The following is a 17,032-nucleotide window of genomic DNA, read 5'->3' on the forward strand; positions in this document are numbered from 1 at the left end:
TTTCCCCATCTATTTGCCATGAAATGATGGGACTGGATGCCATAATCTTAGTTTTCTGAATGTTGAGTTTTAAGCCAACTTTTTCACTCTCCTCTTTCACTTTCATCAAGAGGCTCTTTAGTTCTTCTTTGCTTTCTGCTATTAGAGTGGAGTTATCTGCATATCTGAGGTTATTGGTATTTCTCCTGGCAGTCTGGATTCCAGCTTATGCTTCATCCAGTCCAGCATTTCTCATGATGTCCTCTGCATATAAGTTAAATAAGCAGGGTGACAATATACAGCCTTGACACACTCCTTTCCCTGTTTGGAACCAGTCTTTTGTTCCATGTCCAGTTCTAACTGTTGCTTCCTGACCTGCATACAGATTTCTCAAGAGGCAGGTCAGGTGGTGTGGTATTCCCATCTCTTTCAGAATTTTCCACAGTTTATTGTGATCCACACAGTCAAAGGCTTTGGAATAGTCAATAAAGCAGAAATAGATGTTTTTCTGAAACTCTTTTGCTATTTCGATAATCCAGTGGATGTTGGCAATTTGACCTCTGGTTCCTGTGCCTTCTCTAAATCCAGCTTGAACATCTGGAAGTTCATGGTTCACATATTGCTAAAGCCTTGCTTGGAGGGTTTTGAGCATTACTTTACTAGCATGTGAAATGAGTGCAATTGTGTGGTAGTTTGAGCATTCTTTGGCATTGCCTTTCTTTGGGATTGGAATGAAAACTGACCTTTTCCTGTCCCGTGGCCACTACTGAGTTTTCCAAATTTGCTGGCATATTGAGTGCAGCACTTTCACAACATTATCTTTTAGGATTTGAAATAGCTCAACTGAAATTTCATCACCTCCACTAGCTTTGTTTATAGTGATACTTCCTAAGGCCCACTTGACTTCACAGTCCAAGATTTCTGGCTCGAGGTGAGTGATCATCCTATCATGATTATCTAGGTCGTGAAGATCTTTTTTTGTATAGTTCTTCTGTGTATTCTTGCCACCTCTTCTTAATATCTTCTGCTTCTGTTAGGTCCATACCATTTCTGTCCTTTATTGTGCTCATCTTTGCATGAAATGTTCTCTTGGTATCTCTAATTTCCTTCAAGAGATCTCTAGTCTTTCCCATTCTATTGTTTAAAACTCTTCAAAAAAATGGGAACCTAGAACCTACCTCAACATAGCAAAGGCCATATATGATAAGCCTAGAGCAAACATTATTCTCAATGGTGAAAAACTGAAAGCATTCCCCCTAAGATCAGGAACAAGACAAGGGTGTCCACTTTTATGACTGTTATTCAGCATAGTTCTGAAAGTCCTAGCTACAGCAATCAGAGAAGAAAAATAAATAAAAGGAATCCAAATCAGAAAAGAAGAAGTCAAGCTCTCACTGTTTGAATATGACATGATATTATACATAGAAAACCCTAAAGAAAGTTTCAGAAAGTTACTAGAGCTAATCAGTGAATTTAGCAATGTTGCAGGATACAAAATCAATACGTAGAAATCCCTTGCATTTCTATATACTAACAATGAAAAATCAGAGAAATTAAGGAATCAATTCTTAATCAATTCACCATTGCATCAAAAAGAATTAAATATCTAGGAATAAACTCACCTAAGGAGACAAAAAGAACTGTAAACAGAAAATTATAAGACACTAATGAAAGAAATCAAAGATGACAGAAACAGATGAAGAGATATTCCATGTTCCTGTAGAAAGAATCAATATTGTGAAAATGACTATTTTACCAAATGATACAGATTCAGTGCAATCTCTATCAAATTACCAATGACATTTTCCACAGAACTAGAACAAAAAATTTCACAATTTACATGGAAACACAAGAGACCCCAAATAGCCAAAGCAGTCTTGAGAAAGAAGAGTGAAGCTGAAGGAATCAACCTTCCTGACTTCAGATTATACCATAAAACTACAGTCATCAAGACAGTATGGTACTGGCACAAAAACAGAAATATTGATCAATGAAACAAGATAGAAAGCCCAGAAATAAACCCATGCACCTGTGGGTACCTTATTTTTGACAAAGGAGGCAAGAATATATTATGGGGCAAAGACAGCCCCTTCAGTAAATGGTGCTGGGAACACTGGACAGCTCCATGTAGAAGGATGAAATTAGAACACTTCCTAATGCCATATACAAAGATAGACTCAAAGTGGACTAAAGACCTAAACGTAAGGCCAGAAACTATAAAACTCTGAGAGGAAAACGTAGAACACTTGATGACATATTCAAAGCAAGATCCTCTATGACCCACCTCCTAGTGTAACAGAAGTAAAAACAAAAGTAAACAAGTGGAACCTGATTAAACTTAAAAGCTTTTGCACAGCAAAGGAAACTATAAGCAAGGTGAAAAGACAACCCTCAGAATGGGAGAAAATAATAGCAAATGAAACAGCTAACAAAGGATTCATTCCCAAGATATACATGCAGCTCATACAACTCAATACCAGGAAAACAAACAACCCAATCAAAAAGTGGGAAAAAGACCTAAACAGACATTTCTCCAAAGAAGACATACAGATGGCTAGCAAACACATGAAAAGATGCTCAACATCACTCATTAGAGAAATGCAAATCAAAACTACAATGAGATATCACCTCACACTGATCAGAATGGCAACATCAAAAAGTCTATAAACAATAAATGCTGGCGAGGGTGTGGAGAAAAGGGAGCCCTCTTGCACTGTTGGTGGGAATGTAAATTGATACAACCACTATGGAAGACAGTATGGAGATTCCTTTAAAAACTAGGAATAAAATCATATGACCCAGCAATCCCACTCCTAGGCATATACCCTGAGGAAACCAAAATTGAAAAAGACACATGTATCCCATTGTTCGTTGTAGCACTGTTTACAATAGTAGAACATGGAAGCAACCTAGATTTCTATTGACAGATGAATGGATAAAGAAGTTGTGGTACGTATACACAATGGAATATTACTCAGCCATTAAAAGGAACGCCTTTGAGTCAGTTCTAATGAGGTGGATGAACCTAGAACCTATTATACAGAGTGAAGTAAGTCAGAAAGAGAAAGATTAATATCATGTTCTAATGCATATATATGGAATCTAGAAAAATTGTAACTGAAGAGTTACTTACAGGGCAGCAGTGGAGAAACAGACATAGAGAACAGACATGGACATGGGGAGAGGGGAGGAGCAGGTGAGGTGTATGGAAAGAGTACCATGGAAACTTACGTTACCATATGTAAAATAGATAGCCAACGGGAATTTGCTATATGGCTCAGGAAACTCAAACAGGGGCTCTGTATCAACCTAGAAGGGTGGGATAGGGAGAGAGGTTCAAAAGGGAGGGGAATATATGTATACCTATGGCTGATTCATGTTGAGGTTTGACAGAAAACAACAAAATTCTGTAAAGCAATTATCCTTCAGTAAGAAAATTAATTAATTTTTAAAAAGTCAGACATGCCTGCCATATTAGCCAGTCTTCCCTGCTGCATAGCTGTTTGACCCAGCAGAAAGGAAGCACAGATCCTTACAAAGACCTGTGTACTGTTTGAATATAAAGTATATTGTTTGTTTTTAGCTTTATTTATTACCACCAAAACTGCCTCATCAACAGGGAAAAGGGTAAATAAGTTGTGGTACAATGGGATACTACATAGCATAAGAAAGAAGTGAACTATTGATGCATGCGGCAACATGGGTTAATCTCAGGGTAATTATGCTGAGTGAACGAAAGCATACAGAAAATAGTATACACTATCGTTCCATTTACATAAAACTCTCAAAAATATAAACCATAGTAGCAGAAAGTAAGTCATAGGGGATGAAGTGAAAGGATGGCAGGAAGAAGGAATTAGGAAGAGACACAAGGAAATTTGGGAAGGGTGATAGACTGTTGATTATTGTAATGCTTTCATGGGTCAAGTTAAAACTTCAAATTGTACACTTTATGCAATTTAAGTCAGTTATATTTCCATAAGGCTGTTTTTGAAATATGTGTATGTATGCATGTGTATGTATGAATGCATGTATGTGATTGAGGGGACTTATAGATTAAAGGAGACTTGAGAGACATAGCAAGCAAATGCCATGTTTAGACTTTGCTGTATCCTGATTCAAGCAAGCCAACTATAGTATGACATTCTGGAGACACTTGAGGAAATAGTTTGAGTGTTAGATTATGTTGATTAATTATTGTTACTTTTGTTAGGTAAGACAGTAGCACCAAACAAAAGCCCATGTCTGTTAGACATAGTTCACTTGGTATGAGTTTATGGGTGAAAGCATACAGTGTTTGTGATGTGCCTTTGAAATCCTCTAGGACAGTAATGAGAGGGGAATAGATGAAAAATATAGTGAAATATTGATAATTGAAACTCAGTGATGAGTACTTTAAAGGTCCATTAAATTCTTTTTTCTTTTGTGTACTTTGAAGTTCGTCCTAAAATTTTCTGTTGTTTTTGTTTCATCCTCAGGATAAAATCCAAGGTCTCCCTTGTTTTAGCCTCTGTCATACCACTACAGCCCCATCATCTGCCTCCTATCACAGTTTAGGATCTGGTTATATGCAAGGTGGGGAGGAGGCCATGGCACCCCACTCCAGTACTCTTGCCTGGAAAATCCCATGGATGGAGGAGCCTGGTGGGCTGCAGTCCATGGGGTCGCGAAGAGTCCGACACGACTGAGCGACTTCACTTTCACTTTTCACTTTCATGCATTGGAGGAGGAAATGGCGGCCCACTCCAGTGTTCTTGCCTGGAGAATCCCAGGGACAGGGGAGCCTGCTGGGCTGCCGTCTCTGGGGTCGCACAGAGTCGGACACGACTGAAGCGACTTAGCAGCAGCAGCAGCAGCATATGCAAGGTGACCATCTGTCCCAGTGTGCCTGCAGTCTTGGTTTGCACCTGTTGTCCCAGTATAATTATTAACAGGGTCCTCTCACTCTCAGAACATTCTAATATGAGTAATAAAAATATATGCTCACCATAGTTACAGTTATATCAGTCTGTAATTTCCCTCACATACCTGTGCCTCTTACCTGTTTGTCTTTACTGGACTAGTCCTTGGTCCAGAATCCCCCTTCCTGTCCCAATGCTTTCTTCATCTAACTCCTTCCTACTCTTTTCCAAGCCTTAGAGATTTGCCTGATTTAACTCTCTTAAATAAATGAGAAAAACTCAAACTCAGAAAGGTGAATGTACCTTCCTAAATCGTGGAGCATAGCAGTGGCAGTCAGAAGCAGAGCTCATGACTGCATCCCTTCCCCCACACACTGATCTTGATAAGCAGTTTTAAGGAGTTTTTGAGATATCCTTTCACAAAGACAGAGCTTGTGTGTCTAATAATTAGTGTGTCACCCTTGGAGCAGAATAAGAAAGCTATTGGAACAGTGGCAGTAGCTCTGACGTGTGTAAGAACTAGATACTGATAATGTTAGAAATGTTTGTTAGATACAAAATGCATTGGTGATTATGACACTTGGCTTTTTTTTTTTTTTTAACTATATACACTTTTTTACCAGAGTGCTAAATCTGTGGAGAAACTGCCAGTTTTTCTAACTTTTTAACTGCTTTCTTGGAATCCTTTCATATGATATGACTTGGAAAGTAATGTAGGATAATAGGACTTTATATATTTATTTTAAAGTAAAGAATATCATCTAGTGAAGTGAAGTAAAAGTGAAGTCGCTCAGTCGTGTCCGACTCTTTGCAACCCCATGGACTGTCACCTACCAGGCTCCTCCCTCCGTGGGATTCTCCAGGCAAGAGTTCTGGAGTGGGGTGCCATATCATCTAGAGTATATCTTCAAAGTTATCACAAGAAGGAAAAAGGTCTGTCTGGTGATGGATATTGAGTTATTGTGATCATTTCAAAACATAATACAAGTATTGGATCATTGTGTTGCATACCTGAAATTAATATAATGTGTATATCTATTATAACTCAGTAAAAATTTTAATAAAGTTTGCTGAAATAAGAAAAATCCAGAGATTTTGCACTTAACATCTGTTTTTCTTTGCTATTTTCATAGCGTCGTCTTGGAGATGCAGCCAAGAAAGCCATCAGCAAATTGACAACCAGAACAGTGAAAAAGGGTGATAAGGTACAGTAATGAAACCTCTTTAGCACTGTAAAAACAGTGAAGTATTTTGCTTTTTATTTGGTAGGTGACAATACATACTGACCATTTGTGTCTCCTCCATTAGGTTTTCCTTTTACTTCAAGCATACTATCTAATGCTTTATTGTAAACTAACTTCTCTTGGAAATCTTATTCTTAGTATGCCTGTCATCTGGAGATCCTCCTTACAATTTTCTAGTTTTCCTGCACTTTTAATGGTCTTATCATCATTAGCTTCACTGGACTACTTATAATTTCCCTAGCTGTGCTCTTCAACACTTTTCTTCTGCTAAAACCTAGCGTACTTTGGGGTTCTTCTGTAAAGAGCCAGGAATGTGCATTCTCTTCCTGTGCTTTCTAAGACTTTGCATCTCTCTTTTATGTTTTAATTCTTCACAGTTCGTGGAGAACTGGAGACCCACATTCAGGGGGTGGTGGTTAACATGGCACTTCCTGTACAGGTGGCTAAGCAGTTTGAAAGAAGGGCACAGTTTACTAGAGTTGGGCCTGGAAGCTTACAGGGAATAAATCATAGAGGCAGTGATAGAAGCTATCTGTGGCTGAAATTGCTAACCCCAGTTCTTCAGTCAGATCGCAAAACTTGGTGGAGTCCTGCTTCTGCTTTCTGTGGAAAAAATAGCAACTTAATGTGAGACCCTATATTCAATATATTCAAGGCTATCTAGAATTTAAAAATTGTGTCTCTGAAGGCATAAAAACCAAACCTGTCTTCTGCTAAAAACCAACTCTAATTTTTTATCAAAGAACTCTGGAAGGATAATTACAGATAATTCTCCATCCTCTTAAGTTTTACCACTTTCTTGACTTTACTCATTTTTATTCCCACTTCCTTGACACCCTACATCTAGTTTCCCTTGTCACAGCTCCAAAAGGTAGAAATATTTTCAGTGAACTTCATGGTACACGAAGGAAAAAATTAAAAATACTTGCAGAAAATATATGCAGCATCTCAACAACTGTACTTCATGCCAGAGGAGTGATTGCCCATATAAATGCTTTTTTGATCTGATAGCCTTCAGCTGCCACATTAATTTGAATTTCTCTGGAGCTCATTCAGCTTATCCATCCTACTTTGTCCCCCATGCTAACCATCTTTCCTTATTAAAGCCAACACTTTTCTTAGTTTGTGTCTCCTACACCTGTCAACAGCTGTCCTGCTGAGTTTCAGTCCAAGGGGCAGTGACGCAACAAACAGTGCTGCCTTTCCTGGTAGTGCTCTGTTTCATGACCAGGCAGGGGAACCCTTCCCCAGTCCAGAGGAGGCAGAGATCAGTTACCCTTGTTGACCAAACACCTGGCAGACTTCCTGAACCTTGATCAAGACCTAGTGTAGAGTCGAATCCATGGCTGTTCTCTGTCCCAGATCTCCCATCCTTGGGCCAGGTCTTGTGGTGGCTCACCATCTTTCCTGCCGGTACTTAATTTTGTGGTGAGATGAGTGTCCTGATAAGGAAAACATACTCAGAATACTGACGCAGCCGTAGTGGGGAGAAGATGGTCCAAGGTGATGGCTGGTTTTTATATCTTGAAAAATGTTATTATTCTGATTTCTAAGATATTTCACAAACAGAATTAGTAATAATTGTTATACTGTAGTTTAAAAGCAAAATAGATTGGCCCGCATACAATTTGGGTTGACACAGTTAAGCAGTTGGAAACATACTACGTTTTTTTATAACCTTTCATTCTATAATCGCCTGTTTACCATAGTTGCCACAGGAGAAATTTTAGCTGGATTGTATGTCCTCCATTTAGGTACTTTTAGGAGTAGTGTGTAACTTTTGTTCCCATGCTTTGTGTTTCAGGAAACAGACCCAGACTTCGATCATTGTGCAGTGTGCATAGAAAGCTATAAACAGAATGATGTTGTCCGGATTCTGCCCTGCAAGTATGTCGGCTTTCTTTGTTTAAAATAGAATGGTACTAATGTGATTGGTGTATCTCCCTTTTGGAGTGGGTATCCATTTGCTTTTGAGAGCCATTCTTAGCCACAACTTTTCTGGTGGGAAGAGGCCTGGCTGCACACTGAATGTGGTGGTAAACAGAAATAATACAGAAGGACATCTTTACGCTGGCCCTGCCATTTCTGAGTCGTGTGGCCCTGGCAGCTCTACTGCAGACTTCAGCAAGAACTGATTGCAAACCTTCTCTAGTTAAGAGAAAAATGGGTGGGGTGCATCAGTAGCCTAAAAGCAGTAAGGTCAAGAATTTTTATTTCTGTGCTTTCTGTGGATTTCATTTCTGTAGATTTCAGATCTAGCCACTGATCCTCTCCTTCTCAGACCAAGGGTTCATCACTAGTCTCTCCAGTAACGCCTCAGTCCACTTGGTACTGGGTACCAGAACGCTGCATTGGCAGGTGGCTTCTTTACCACTAGGCCACATGGCAGAAAGTGAAGAGGAACTAAAGAACCTCTTGATAACGGTTAAGGAGGAAAGTGAAAGAGCCAGCTTAAGACTAAATATTAAGTTAAGATCATGGCATCTGGCTCCATTACCGTATGCCAGATAGGAAGGAAAAAGATGGAAGTAGTGACAGATTTCTCTTCTTGGGCTCCAAAATCACTGCAGATGGTGACTGCAGCCACGAAATCAGAAGACTTTTGCTTCTTGGCAGGAAAGCGATTGACAAACCGAGACAGTGTGTTGAAAAGCAGGGATATTACTCTGCCGACAGGAGTCCGTATAGTCAAAGTTATGGTCTTCCCAGTGGGCAGGTATGATTGTGAAAGCTGGACCATAAAGAAGGCAGAATGCCAAAGAATTTATGCCTTTGAACTGTGGTGCTGGAAAAGACTCCTGGAAGTTCCTTGGACATCGAGGAAATCAAACCAGTCAATCTTAAGGTAGATCAATCCTGACTATTCACTGGAAAGACTGATGCTAACGCTGAAGCTTCAATATTTTGGTCATCTGATGCACACAGACGACTCATTGGGAAAGTCCCTGATGCTAGGAAAGATCGAGGGCAGAAGGAGACAAGAGCATCAGAGGATGACATGGTTGGATGGCATCACCCATGCAGTGAACATGAACTTGGGAAAACTTTGGGAGATGGTGAGAGACAGGGAGGCCTGGCATGCTGCAGTTCATGGGGTCACAAAGAGTCAGACGTGAGTGGGCAACTGAGCAACAACCAGAAGTCTAGGGCTTGGGTTAAGTCTTTGACTGGCCTTGGCTGTGTGAAGTGGGGGGACTGCTGTGTGCTGTGTGCCTGCCCCAGGTCAGGCACTCTGCTCTGTGCAGTTTGCATCTGCTGTCTCCCCGCTGTCCAGTGAGGTGTGGGGAAGCCGGTAGTGGAGCTTCCAGGGTCAGGGTCACACAACTCAGAAATGGCAGCGCTGGTGTAAAAATGTCCTTCTGCATTATTTCTGCTCTTTACATAGGGCCACATGCCTCCCTCAGAAAGGAGGATGTTTGCCTGCACTTTGATGCCCACAAAAGAGCATGTGGATTTCTACCATGGTGCTACGCCAAGCTCAGGAGTATGAAACATTAAGATATACAGTCTGAGCATTGATTGGAAGAAATATGAAGTCACCTACTGAGAAGCCTTAAATCAAAAGCCTTCTCCATTCTCATTTAAAACTGATTCACATAACTCTTACCTTCTAATAATATGGAACATGTGAATGAATAAAATAATCTGTGGTGATTATCTCCACGAGGCTACGGGTGTTAATTTACTTACTCACAAAGGTATACATTTTGAATCCAGAGAGATCTGGGTTTCACTAAATCATAATTTATGAATAATTCCATATATTGAAACGGAAAAACCAGTATTCTGGAAGTCACGTCATTCAGTTTACATATTAAGGAAACTATAAAACTAAATGTCAGCTGTCCTGTAGAAAATTAAATTATCTAATTATAGTTTTTCAGATCTAAAACCATGAAGCTAAAGGAAATACACACACAAACACAGTTGACCCCTGTACAACACAGGTTTGAATTGTACCATTTGACTTATTTCAATAGTAAATACTGTAGTAATAGGTGATCAGCTGATGGTTGAATGTACAGAACCATCAATACAGAAAAAAAGAAAGTGGAAGTGCTGGTCACTCAGTTGTGTATGACTCTGCAACCCCTTGGACTGTAGCCCGCCAGGCTCCTCTCTCTGTGGGATTTCGCAGGAGTGGGTAGCCATTCCCTTGTCCAGGGGATCTTCCCAACCCAGGGATCGAACCTGGGTTTCCTGCATTGCAGACATATTCTTTACCATCTGAGCCAGCAGGGAAGCCCACGAATACAGAGGGCTGACTGTAAGGTTATATGTAAATTTTCAACTTCAGTGGGTGTCAGCACCCCCTAACCACTGCCCCTCCACATTTGTTCAAGGATCAGCTATACAAATCAGGGGAAACAGTAATAGGATACTTTATAAAGTATAATCCACTCTTACTTGCTTTTAAAAACTGTTTTTACCTGCACAGGTTTCTTTTGAAACTGGAATAGCCAGGAAGAAGTCAAGTCTTTGCAGATTCTCTGTCTCCCTGTCTCAGTCCAGGGGCCCCTAGGACTGTCTGGGACCTAAGAATGAAGGCTTCCAAAGCTGTTAATGGTAATTAGTAAGATGACAGTGTTTTCCTCAGGGGAGCCTCAGCTGAAACTAGATTGTGCTGGGAAATTTGTTCCATATTCTTTCTGTCCTTCCAAGAATTGGCTTTTCTAGAGTTTCATTCCTAGTTCTCTTTTTTCCTTCCAAAAGTCAAGAATCAATGGGGAGTTTTCAGAAATATATACTGAGGGGAGCCCCGGGCTTGTTCGTTTTTATTAAGTGCCAGGGGTGACTCTGATGCTGCAAGGCCACGCCATCTATTGAAATGTAGAGCTGTGCTTGATCTTAGAAATTTCTTAGAATTTGACCTACCACCAAAGGAGGGGATCTCAACCTTTGTATTTGTTGTCTGCTTTCGAGTATTAGAGTTTGACAAACTTAGTGTTTTTTTGCACCTGTGATTGGGACACTGCTCACAGGGTTGTCTTCTATTCCTAGATCCTTGTCTAGATGACACTCCCCCTTTTACTTTGAAGCTGGTTGTAGCTTTCTCTGTGCTGCACAGCCTGCTCACAAAACATTTCCTCTAACTGAGATGGTGACAACAGCATGATTCTGAGGCGCAGTAAAACTAACTTTGCAGTCAAGCAACATTTTGTATGACCCAAGTTGACAGTTTTTGACCTAGAGCAAGGTCTTTCCACCTGGGCACTGTTGACATTCGGGACCAGACATTTCTTTGTTGGGCAGGTTTGAAGGGCTCCCCCTGCATTGCGAGTTATTTAGCAGTATCTTTGGCTCCACTTAGTAGGTGCCAGTAACACCCCCCGCACATGGCCATTGACAACCACAAATGCCTCCAGTTGAGGACGCCTGATCTAGAGAATGGCTCCACACAAATACTCATCTTTATTCCACATCTTCTCCAAGCCTCTGTTTTCCCATGGATCCCTTTCAAGTACCTTTGAATTAACAACTCTTGTGTGCTACTTGCTCTGGTCTCTCTCTCTCTCAGATACTCTCCCTTCCCTCTGTAGTCTGTGGGTCATTAAAACTGGTCTGATGTGTGACTCGCCTATGTCTTCCTTTAGCTCTGGTCGGACAGCTCTGGTGCCTGGAAGGCTAGCTGGGCCTGAAGCACTGCCCAGAGCCCCTCTTTTTCCCTGGTCATTTCTCCCTTCTCCTCAAGCAGCACATCCAGGGGTATCTATTCTCCTTAAACATCTTCACTCATCCCTTTATTCCTCACTCTCGTCAGATACGTCACCATTATCTTCACAGAAACCAAGGCTGTTAGTTGAAATTCTCCTGGCTTACTGATCCTAAGCCTTCACGCGTACCTGCCTTCACACCCACCCTTGCAACCTTGCCTCCCATCAGGACAGAGGACCGCCTCCTTGGTTCTAATGTGCTTTTTCAACCTGGGCCTCTGTGTGCCAACACCTTCCCATCCTTGAGACGGCTCTTGACTCTTTGCTCCCTCCAGTTCTTGTTCTTCTGTGTCTGCCCACCAGCATTTCATCACGCTCAAGCATTTCCTCTCCAGTTTTTATAACTCTCTTTTAAACCCAGCTCCGAAGCTGTGCCACCCTACAGCTTCTCCCCTTTACAGCCAGATTCTGAAAAGCATCTGCACTCACTGTCTCTTCTTCCCCTGAGTAAGGCAGGAAGAAAGTACAGGTGCCTTTATGTCTGTCTGTCCTTCCTTTTAACATACCTATCCCAAGACTGAACTAAAACTTTCTACAGAGAGCAAACCTCTTGTGGATGGGCTTCTTGCGTGGCCTTTACTCTTTACCTTTGTCACATTAATTCCCTGAGGACAGATGGCAGTCAGCCCCGCACTGGGACCTCCTCCTTGTGTCAGCTGAACACCGTCGGCCGTCCTCTGGATGGTAGCCAACACAACTTAGAAACTGGAAGACTGGCACCCTGCTTTGCAGCTCTTCTATTTAAAGGTCAGCCACAGAATTTTTAGTGGTTAAAAACACTTTTCAGAAGTAGAGTGCTGCGGCTCGGCTCATTGTATGTCTAAAATGCCACCTTGGAAGCTAAAGTGGGTCAGTCGCCTGGCGGCTGGCAGAGGCACTGCTGTGATGCCCCTCCTCAGAGGGAAAGCCTATTTAAACAGTGTCTACTGCCAGTCCTAGTTCGGGGAAAAGAGGAGTTCTTGTCTCTGACCTTTAGTAATCCTGGATCCTTTTATATTTGCCAGGTTGTTGCACGGCACCAAGAGGCTGCAGAGCTGTGAAAACAACTCGCCTTCAGTGTAGACGCCTCACGCCCCTCCCCAGCCATTGTTCTGATCACTCTAGCTTACAGTGCGTTGGGAAGTAGGAGAGCGGGAAGGCGTTGTGTTTTAATGTTACTGGTTTTGTTCCCTATTCTGTTCTATACTTCCATATATCCCAAAGTACTTCTGTATCCCAAAGTATTTCTAATAGGAATAAAGGACTTTTCTGAAGCTCTGATACACTTGTCCTTTACATGTTTCATTGTTCCCCAACGCATCACCCGCTTTCCGTCCGTGTGCACCGCTCAGCCCTAAGTGTGTGGGGCCCTTTTCTGTGTTTGTGTGCGTTTTTATTATTCGGGTCTTTTTAGAACAGTGGGAAGGAGTTCTTTCCAGGTCTGACTGGCCCCACGTGCCCCTCTGAGGTGTCTGTGGATGCCTTTCATACATCTGCAAGCCTGTAAGAGGTCACTCTGGTGCGGGCGTGCAGAGACCTGAGGCACGCTGAAGTGTTCTGACCGTGTAGCAGGAGTTGTGTGAAATACTGGCATTACTCTGCCTGGTTGTATGTTTAATAATACCTTTTATTGGCATATCCTTGGTGCCTTTTCTAAGTTTTTCACTTACTGCTCCAAACAGCCTCATGAGGTAGATGGCAGGCAGCACCCCATTGTGCTTCTCCCCCGCAGTGTTCAGATGAGACAGCTGGTAGTCAGAAAGGGCTGTTTGTTACGGCTCAGGCTGTGGTAGGAGCAGAACTTTGCCCAGGAGGAAGGGAAGGCCGTGTGGAGTTTGGTAAAACAGTAGACCTGAGGAGACAGAAGCAAGAGGTAAAGAAAACAGGTGACGAAGAAGAGATCGGCGAATACAGGGCAGCTCTTCACGACAGTGCTGTCAGTGGCCTGAGGGAGAGTGACGGCTTGTATCAGAAGGGCCAGCAGGTGAAGAGAGAGAGCTGTGCTGTGGGAATTAGACTGATGTTTCCTGGGCCAGGTGCAGGAGCTATACTGTTGTAATCCTGGAAAGAGCGTGACTGGAGGAAGACGTTTGGGAGGGAGGGAGGAAGGGGCAGCTTGCTGGCTGGGGTGGCGACTGAGGGTGGCAAAGCCATAGGCTGGGCAGATAGCCTAAAGGAAAGGGGTTTTCATGGAGAAAAAACAAAAAAGCTTTCTGATTTTGAGTTAGCTAAGGAAGAGAGGCTTTCTTTCCCAGCTTGTCCCTAGAGAACAGTTGGTCTTTGTTTTCCTTCATTACAGTGCTCCACAGGGAACCAGACACTTTGTTTTAGATCGGCAAACCTACAAGGGAACACTTAAGGACCCAGCCCCCCATCTCTGCCAACGCTGACCAAACCCTCACTGGTCCATAGACCTCCCAGAAACATTGCCAAATAAAGGCAGATGCACCCTTGCAGTGAGGAGGAGCTGTCATTTATGTCAGACCTAAAGGGGTCTGTATCTGAAAAAAGGACTGGAGGCCTTGTTCTTATCTTTCTTAGGCCACAGCCAACACCGTCACAGCTGCTGGGGAATAATCCCCACCTCTGAGAATACCCTCAGCGGAATTCTGGGGCAAGCCTTTATCTCCCTTTCAGAGTACACTCCAGATGCAAGGAACAGTAAACAGACATGACAATGTGTTATGTATGCTAAATGAGTTTAGGTCTTGCCTATGGTTCGATGACTTTGACCCTTTAAGTGAAAACCTTCAGGGTTGATGAGGTTCTGATTCATTGCGTTATCTAAGTTTCAGACTGTGTGTACTAAGTCACTTCAGTCGTGTCTGACTGACTGTGACCCTATGGACTGTAGCCCACCAGGCTCTTCTGTCCATGGGATTCTTCAGGCAAGAATACTGGAGTGGGTTGCCAAGCCCTCCTCCAGGGGAGATTCGCAACCCAGGGATGGAATTCTCATCTCATGTCTCCTGCACTGGCGGGCAGGTCCTTTACTACCATTTAGTTGCCAATGTCTTAATTCTTGGGCTTCTCAGGTGACGAAGTGGGTAGAGAATCCGCCTGTCATGCAGGAGATCTGGGCAGAGTCGGACACGGCTAAGCACGCACACACATCTTGATTCTTCCCCCAAAAAGTGGGCACAAGGCTACCGAGTGATGATCGGTTATTTGGGTTGAAACTGTAAGCATGAATGTTTCTTCCAAATCCCAATTAAAACAGTGAATTTTCTAAGTCTCTTACTTTTTTAAATCGAAGCTACGTTTTAAAACAGGTATATACATTTTGAAAAGGTATACATAACTACTTACAAGCTAATATATAAAGTACAAATAAACAACATTTAAAAAGCATATGATGGTTCAATTTGGTATCTTTCTCAAAATTTCTTTTATCTTGTCCCGAGACTGTGATTAGATAATGGTGCCTGTCCTGGCCCCTGTCTCTGCCCCTGCCCCATGGGCCAGGACTCGGGGGCTTCCTTGTGGCCTCATTTCAGGCTCTCAGAGCTACCACAGGGAGGCACAGGAGCTTGAGAAATGATTCCAACAGCTCCCTCACTGTCTTTTCCCCTTTCCATAGGGCACAGGGACCTTCTTCAAGAATGCAAAACCCTCCATGACTTATTTCCAGTCACAAGGATGTGACTGTCCACTCTCTGGAATAAAAATCGCCCATCCTCTCTCCCTTCAACATTTCAGCTAAAAACTGCTGGTTAAATGTTATCTGATCCCTAAGCACAGCTCATCCCTAAAAATAGTCCCAACTACCCTGTAACTTTACAATCATTTAACTTGGGTTGCTTAGAAGTCTTGTTTTTTTCATTTCATTTACTTATTTGTTTGTTTTTACCTTTGGTTTATTTTTTTTAATTGGAGGAAAATTGCTTTACAATGTTGTGTTGGTTTCTGCTATACAACAACATAAATCAGCCATAATCAGACATATACCACTTCCCTCTTGAGCATCCCTCCCCTCCCCCCCCCGCCACCCATCTAGGTACTCACAGAGTGCCAGGCTGGGCTCCCTGTCTATCTGTTTTACAAGAACTCTTTAAATAATGTTTTAAACAACGTTTGAACAGAAGTCCATGAAACTAATTATATAGAGTTTAAACTCCTGGTTAATATTTAACTCCTGGTTAGTATTTTTTGAAATTCTATTTTTCTGCTTTAGATATTGGAAACAACTGATTTATAAAATATAGTTATCTTCATTCTTAGTAAATTTCCTACTTTTCCTCAAATCTTTATTTGGGATTTGATGGAATAAAACCAAACAGCCAAACACTACTTATCAGTTCTCATTATACAGTGCTGTTAACATATAAGATTGGATTTAGGAGATTTTCTGCCAGCTCTGTTTTAGTACATCCTCACTATTTGTCTCTTGGGACCAAACAGACTAACTAAAAATTTCGTTTCTTTACATTTTGGCCTAAGAGTTTTTCAGGATATAATTTGTGATATAATTCTCTGTTTTTTTATAGGCATGTTTTCCACAAATCCTGCGTGGATCCCTGGCTTAGTGAACATTGTACCTGTCCTATGTGCAAACTTAATATTTTGAAGGCCCTGGGCATTGTGGTATGTTTCCTATTTTGTTAATACGTCTGTCGTTTTACCTCTAAGCATAACATAACATAGGCTTTCTCTGCCAGATAGTCTTGTTGGTCCATTACTACATTTTTCCCACATCACAGTCCAGCCCCCATCGGAGAACTCATGGAAGGGCAGCTGAAGAACTGTGCCAGTCTACTTTAAAGCATGCTTCTGTTGGGTGGTAGGTGTGTGATGAAGAACTAAGGTAGAAAGAAGGATGTGATTTTTCTATATTCCAATATCTTTTTTTTTTTAAGGAGTAGAATGTGGATTTTTAACTGTAGTCCAGTAGTAATTTTTTCTGCATTCAACATGGTATAAAACCGTGTCATTACTTATGTTTCTTCCTCTTGAATTTGGCTTTGCTCTCCTGCTGCTGCTAAGTCACTTCAGTCGTGTCCAACTCTGTGCAACCCCATAGACGGCAGCCCACCAGGCTCCCCCCTCCCCGGGATTCTCCAGGCAAGAACACTGGAGTGGGTTGCCATTTCCTTCTCCAGTGCATGAAAGTGAAAAGTGAAAGTGAAGTCGCTCAGTCGTGTCCAACTCTTAGCGACCCCATGGACTGCAGCCCACCAGGCTCCTCTGCCCATGGGATTTTCCAGGCAAGAGTACT

At 42.1% G+C, this 17,032-nt stretch overlaps 1 protein-coding gene across 1 annotated transcript in view; it reads left to right on the forward strand.

The window, feature by feature from the left end:
• Positions 1-17,032, forward strand: part of RNF130 (ring finger protein 130) — a 142,807-nt gene that overhangs the window by 110,829 nt on the left and 14,946 nt on the right. Inside the window, exons 4-6 of the mRNA XM_010830675.1 lie at positions 6,014-6,085; positions 7,929-8,011; positions 16,305-16,401. Coding sequence (XP_010828977.1) covers positions 6,014-6,085; positions 7,929-8,011; positions 16,305-16,401 — 252 coding nt within the window. The remainder of the gene's footprint in view (positions 1-6,013; positions 6,086-7,928; positions 8,012-16,304; positions 16,402-17,032) is intronic.

Source organism: Bison bison, unplaced genomic scaffold, assembly GCF_000754665.1.
Source record: "Bison bison bison isolate TAMUID 2011002044 unplaced genomic scaffold, Bison_UMD1.0 scf7180017864519, whole genome shotgun sequence".
NCBI lineage: Eukaryota > Metazoa > Chordata > Mammalia > Artiodactyla > Bovidae > Bison > Bison bison.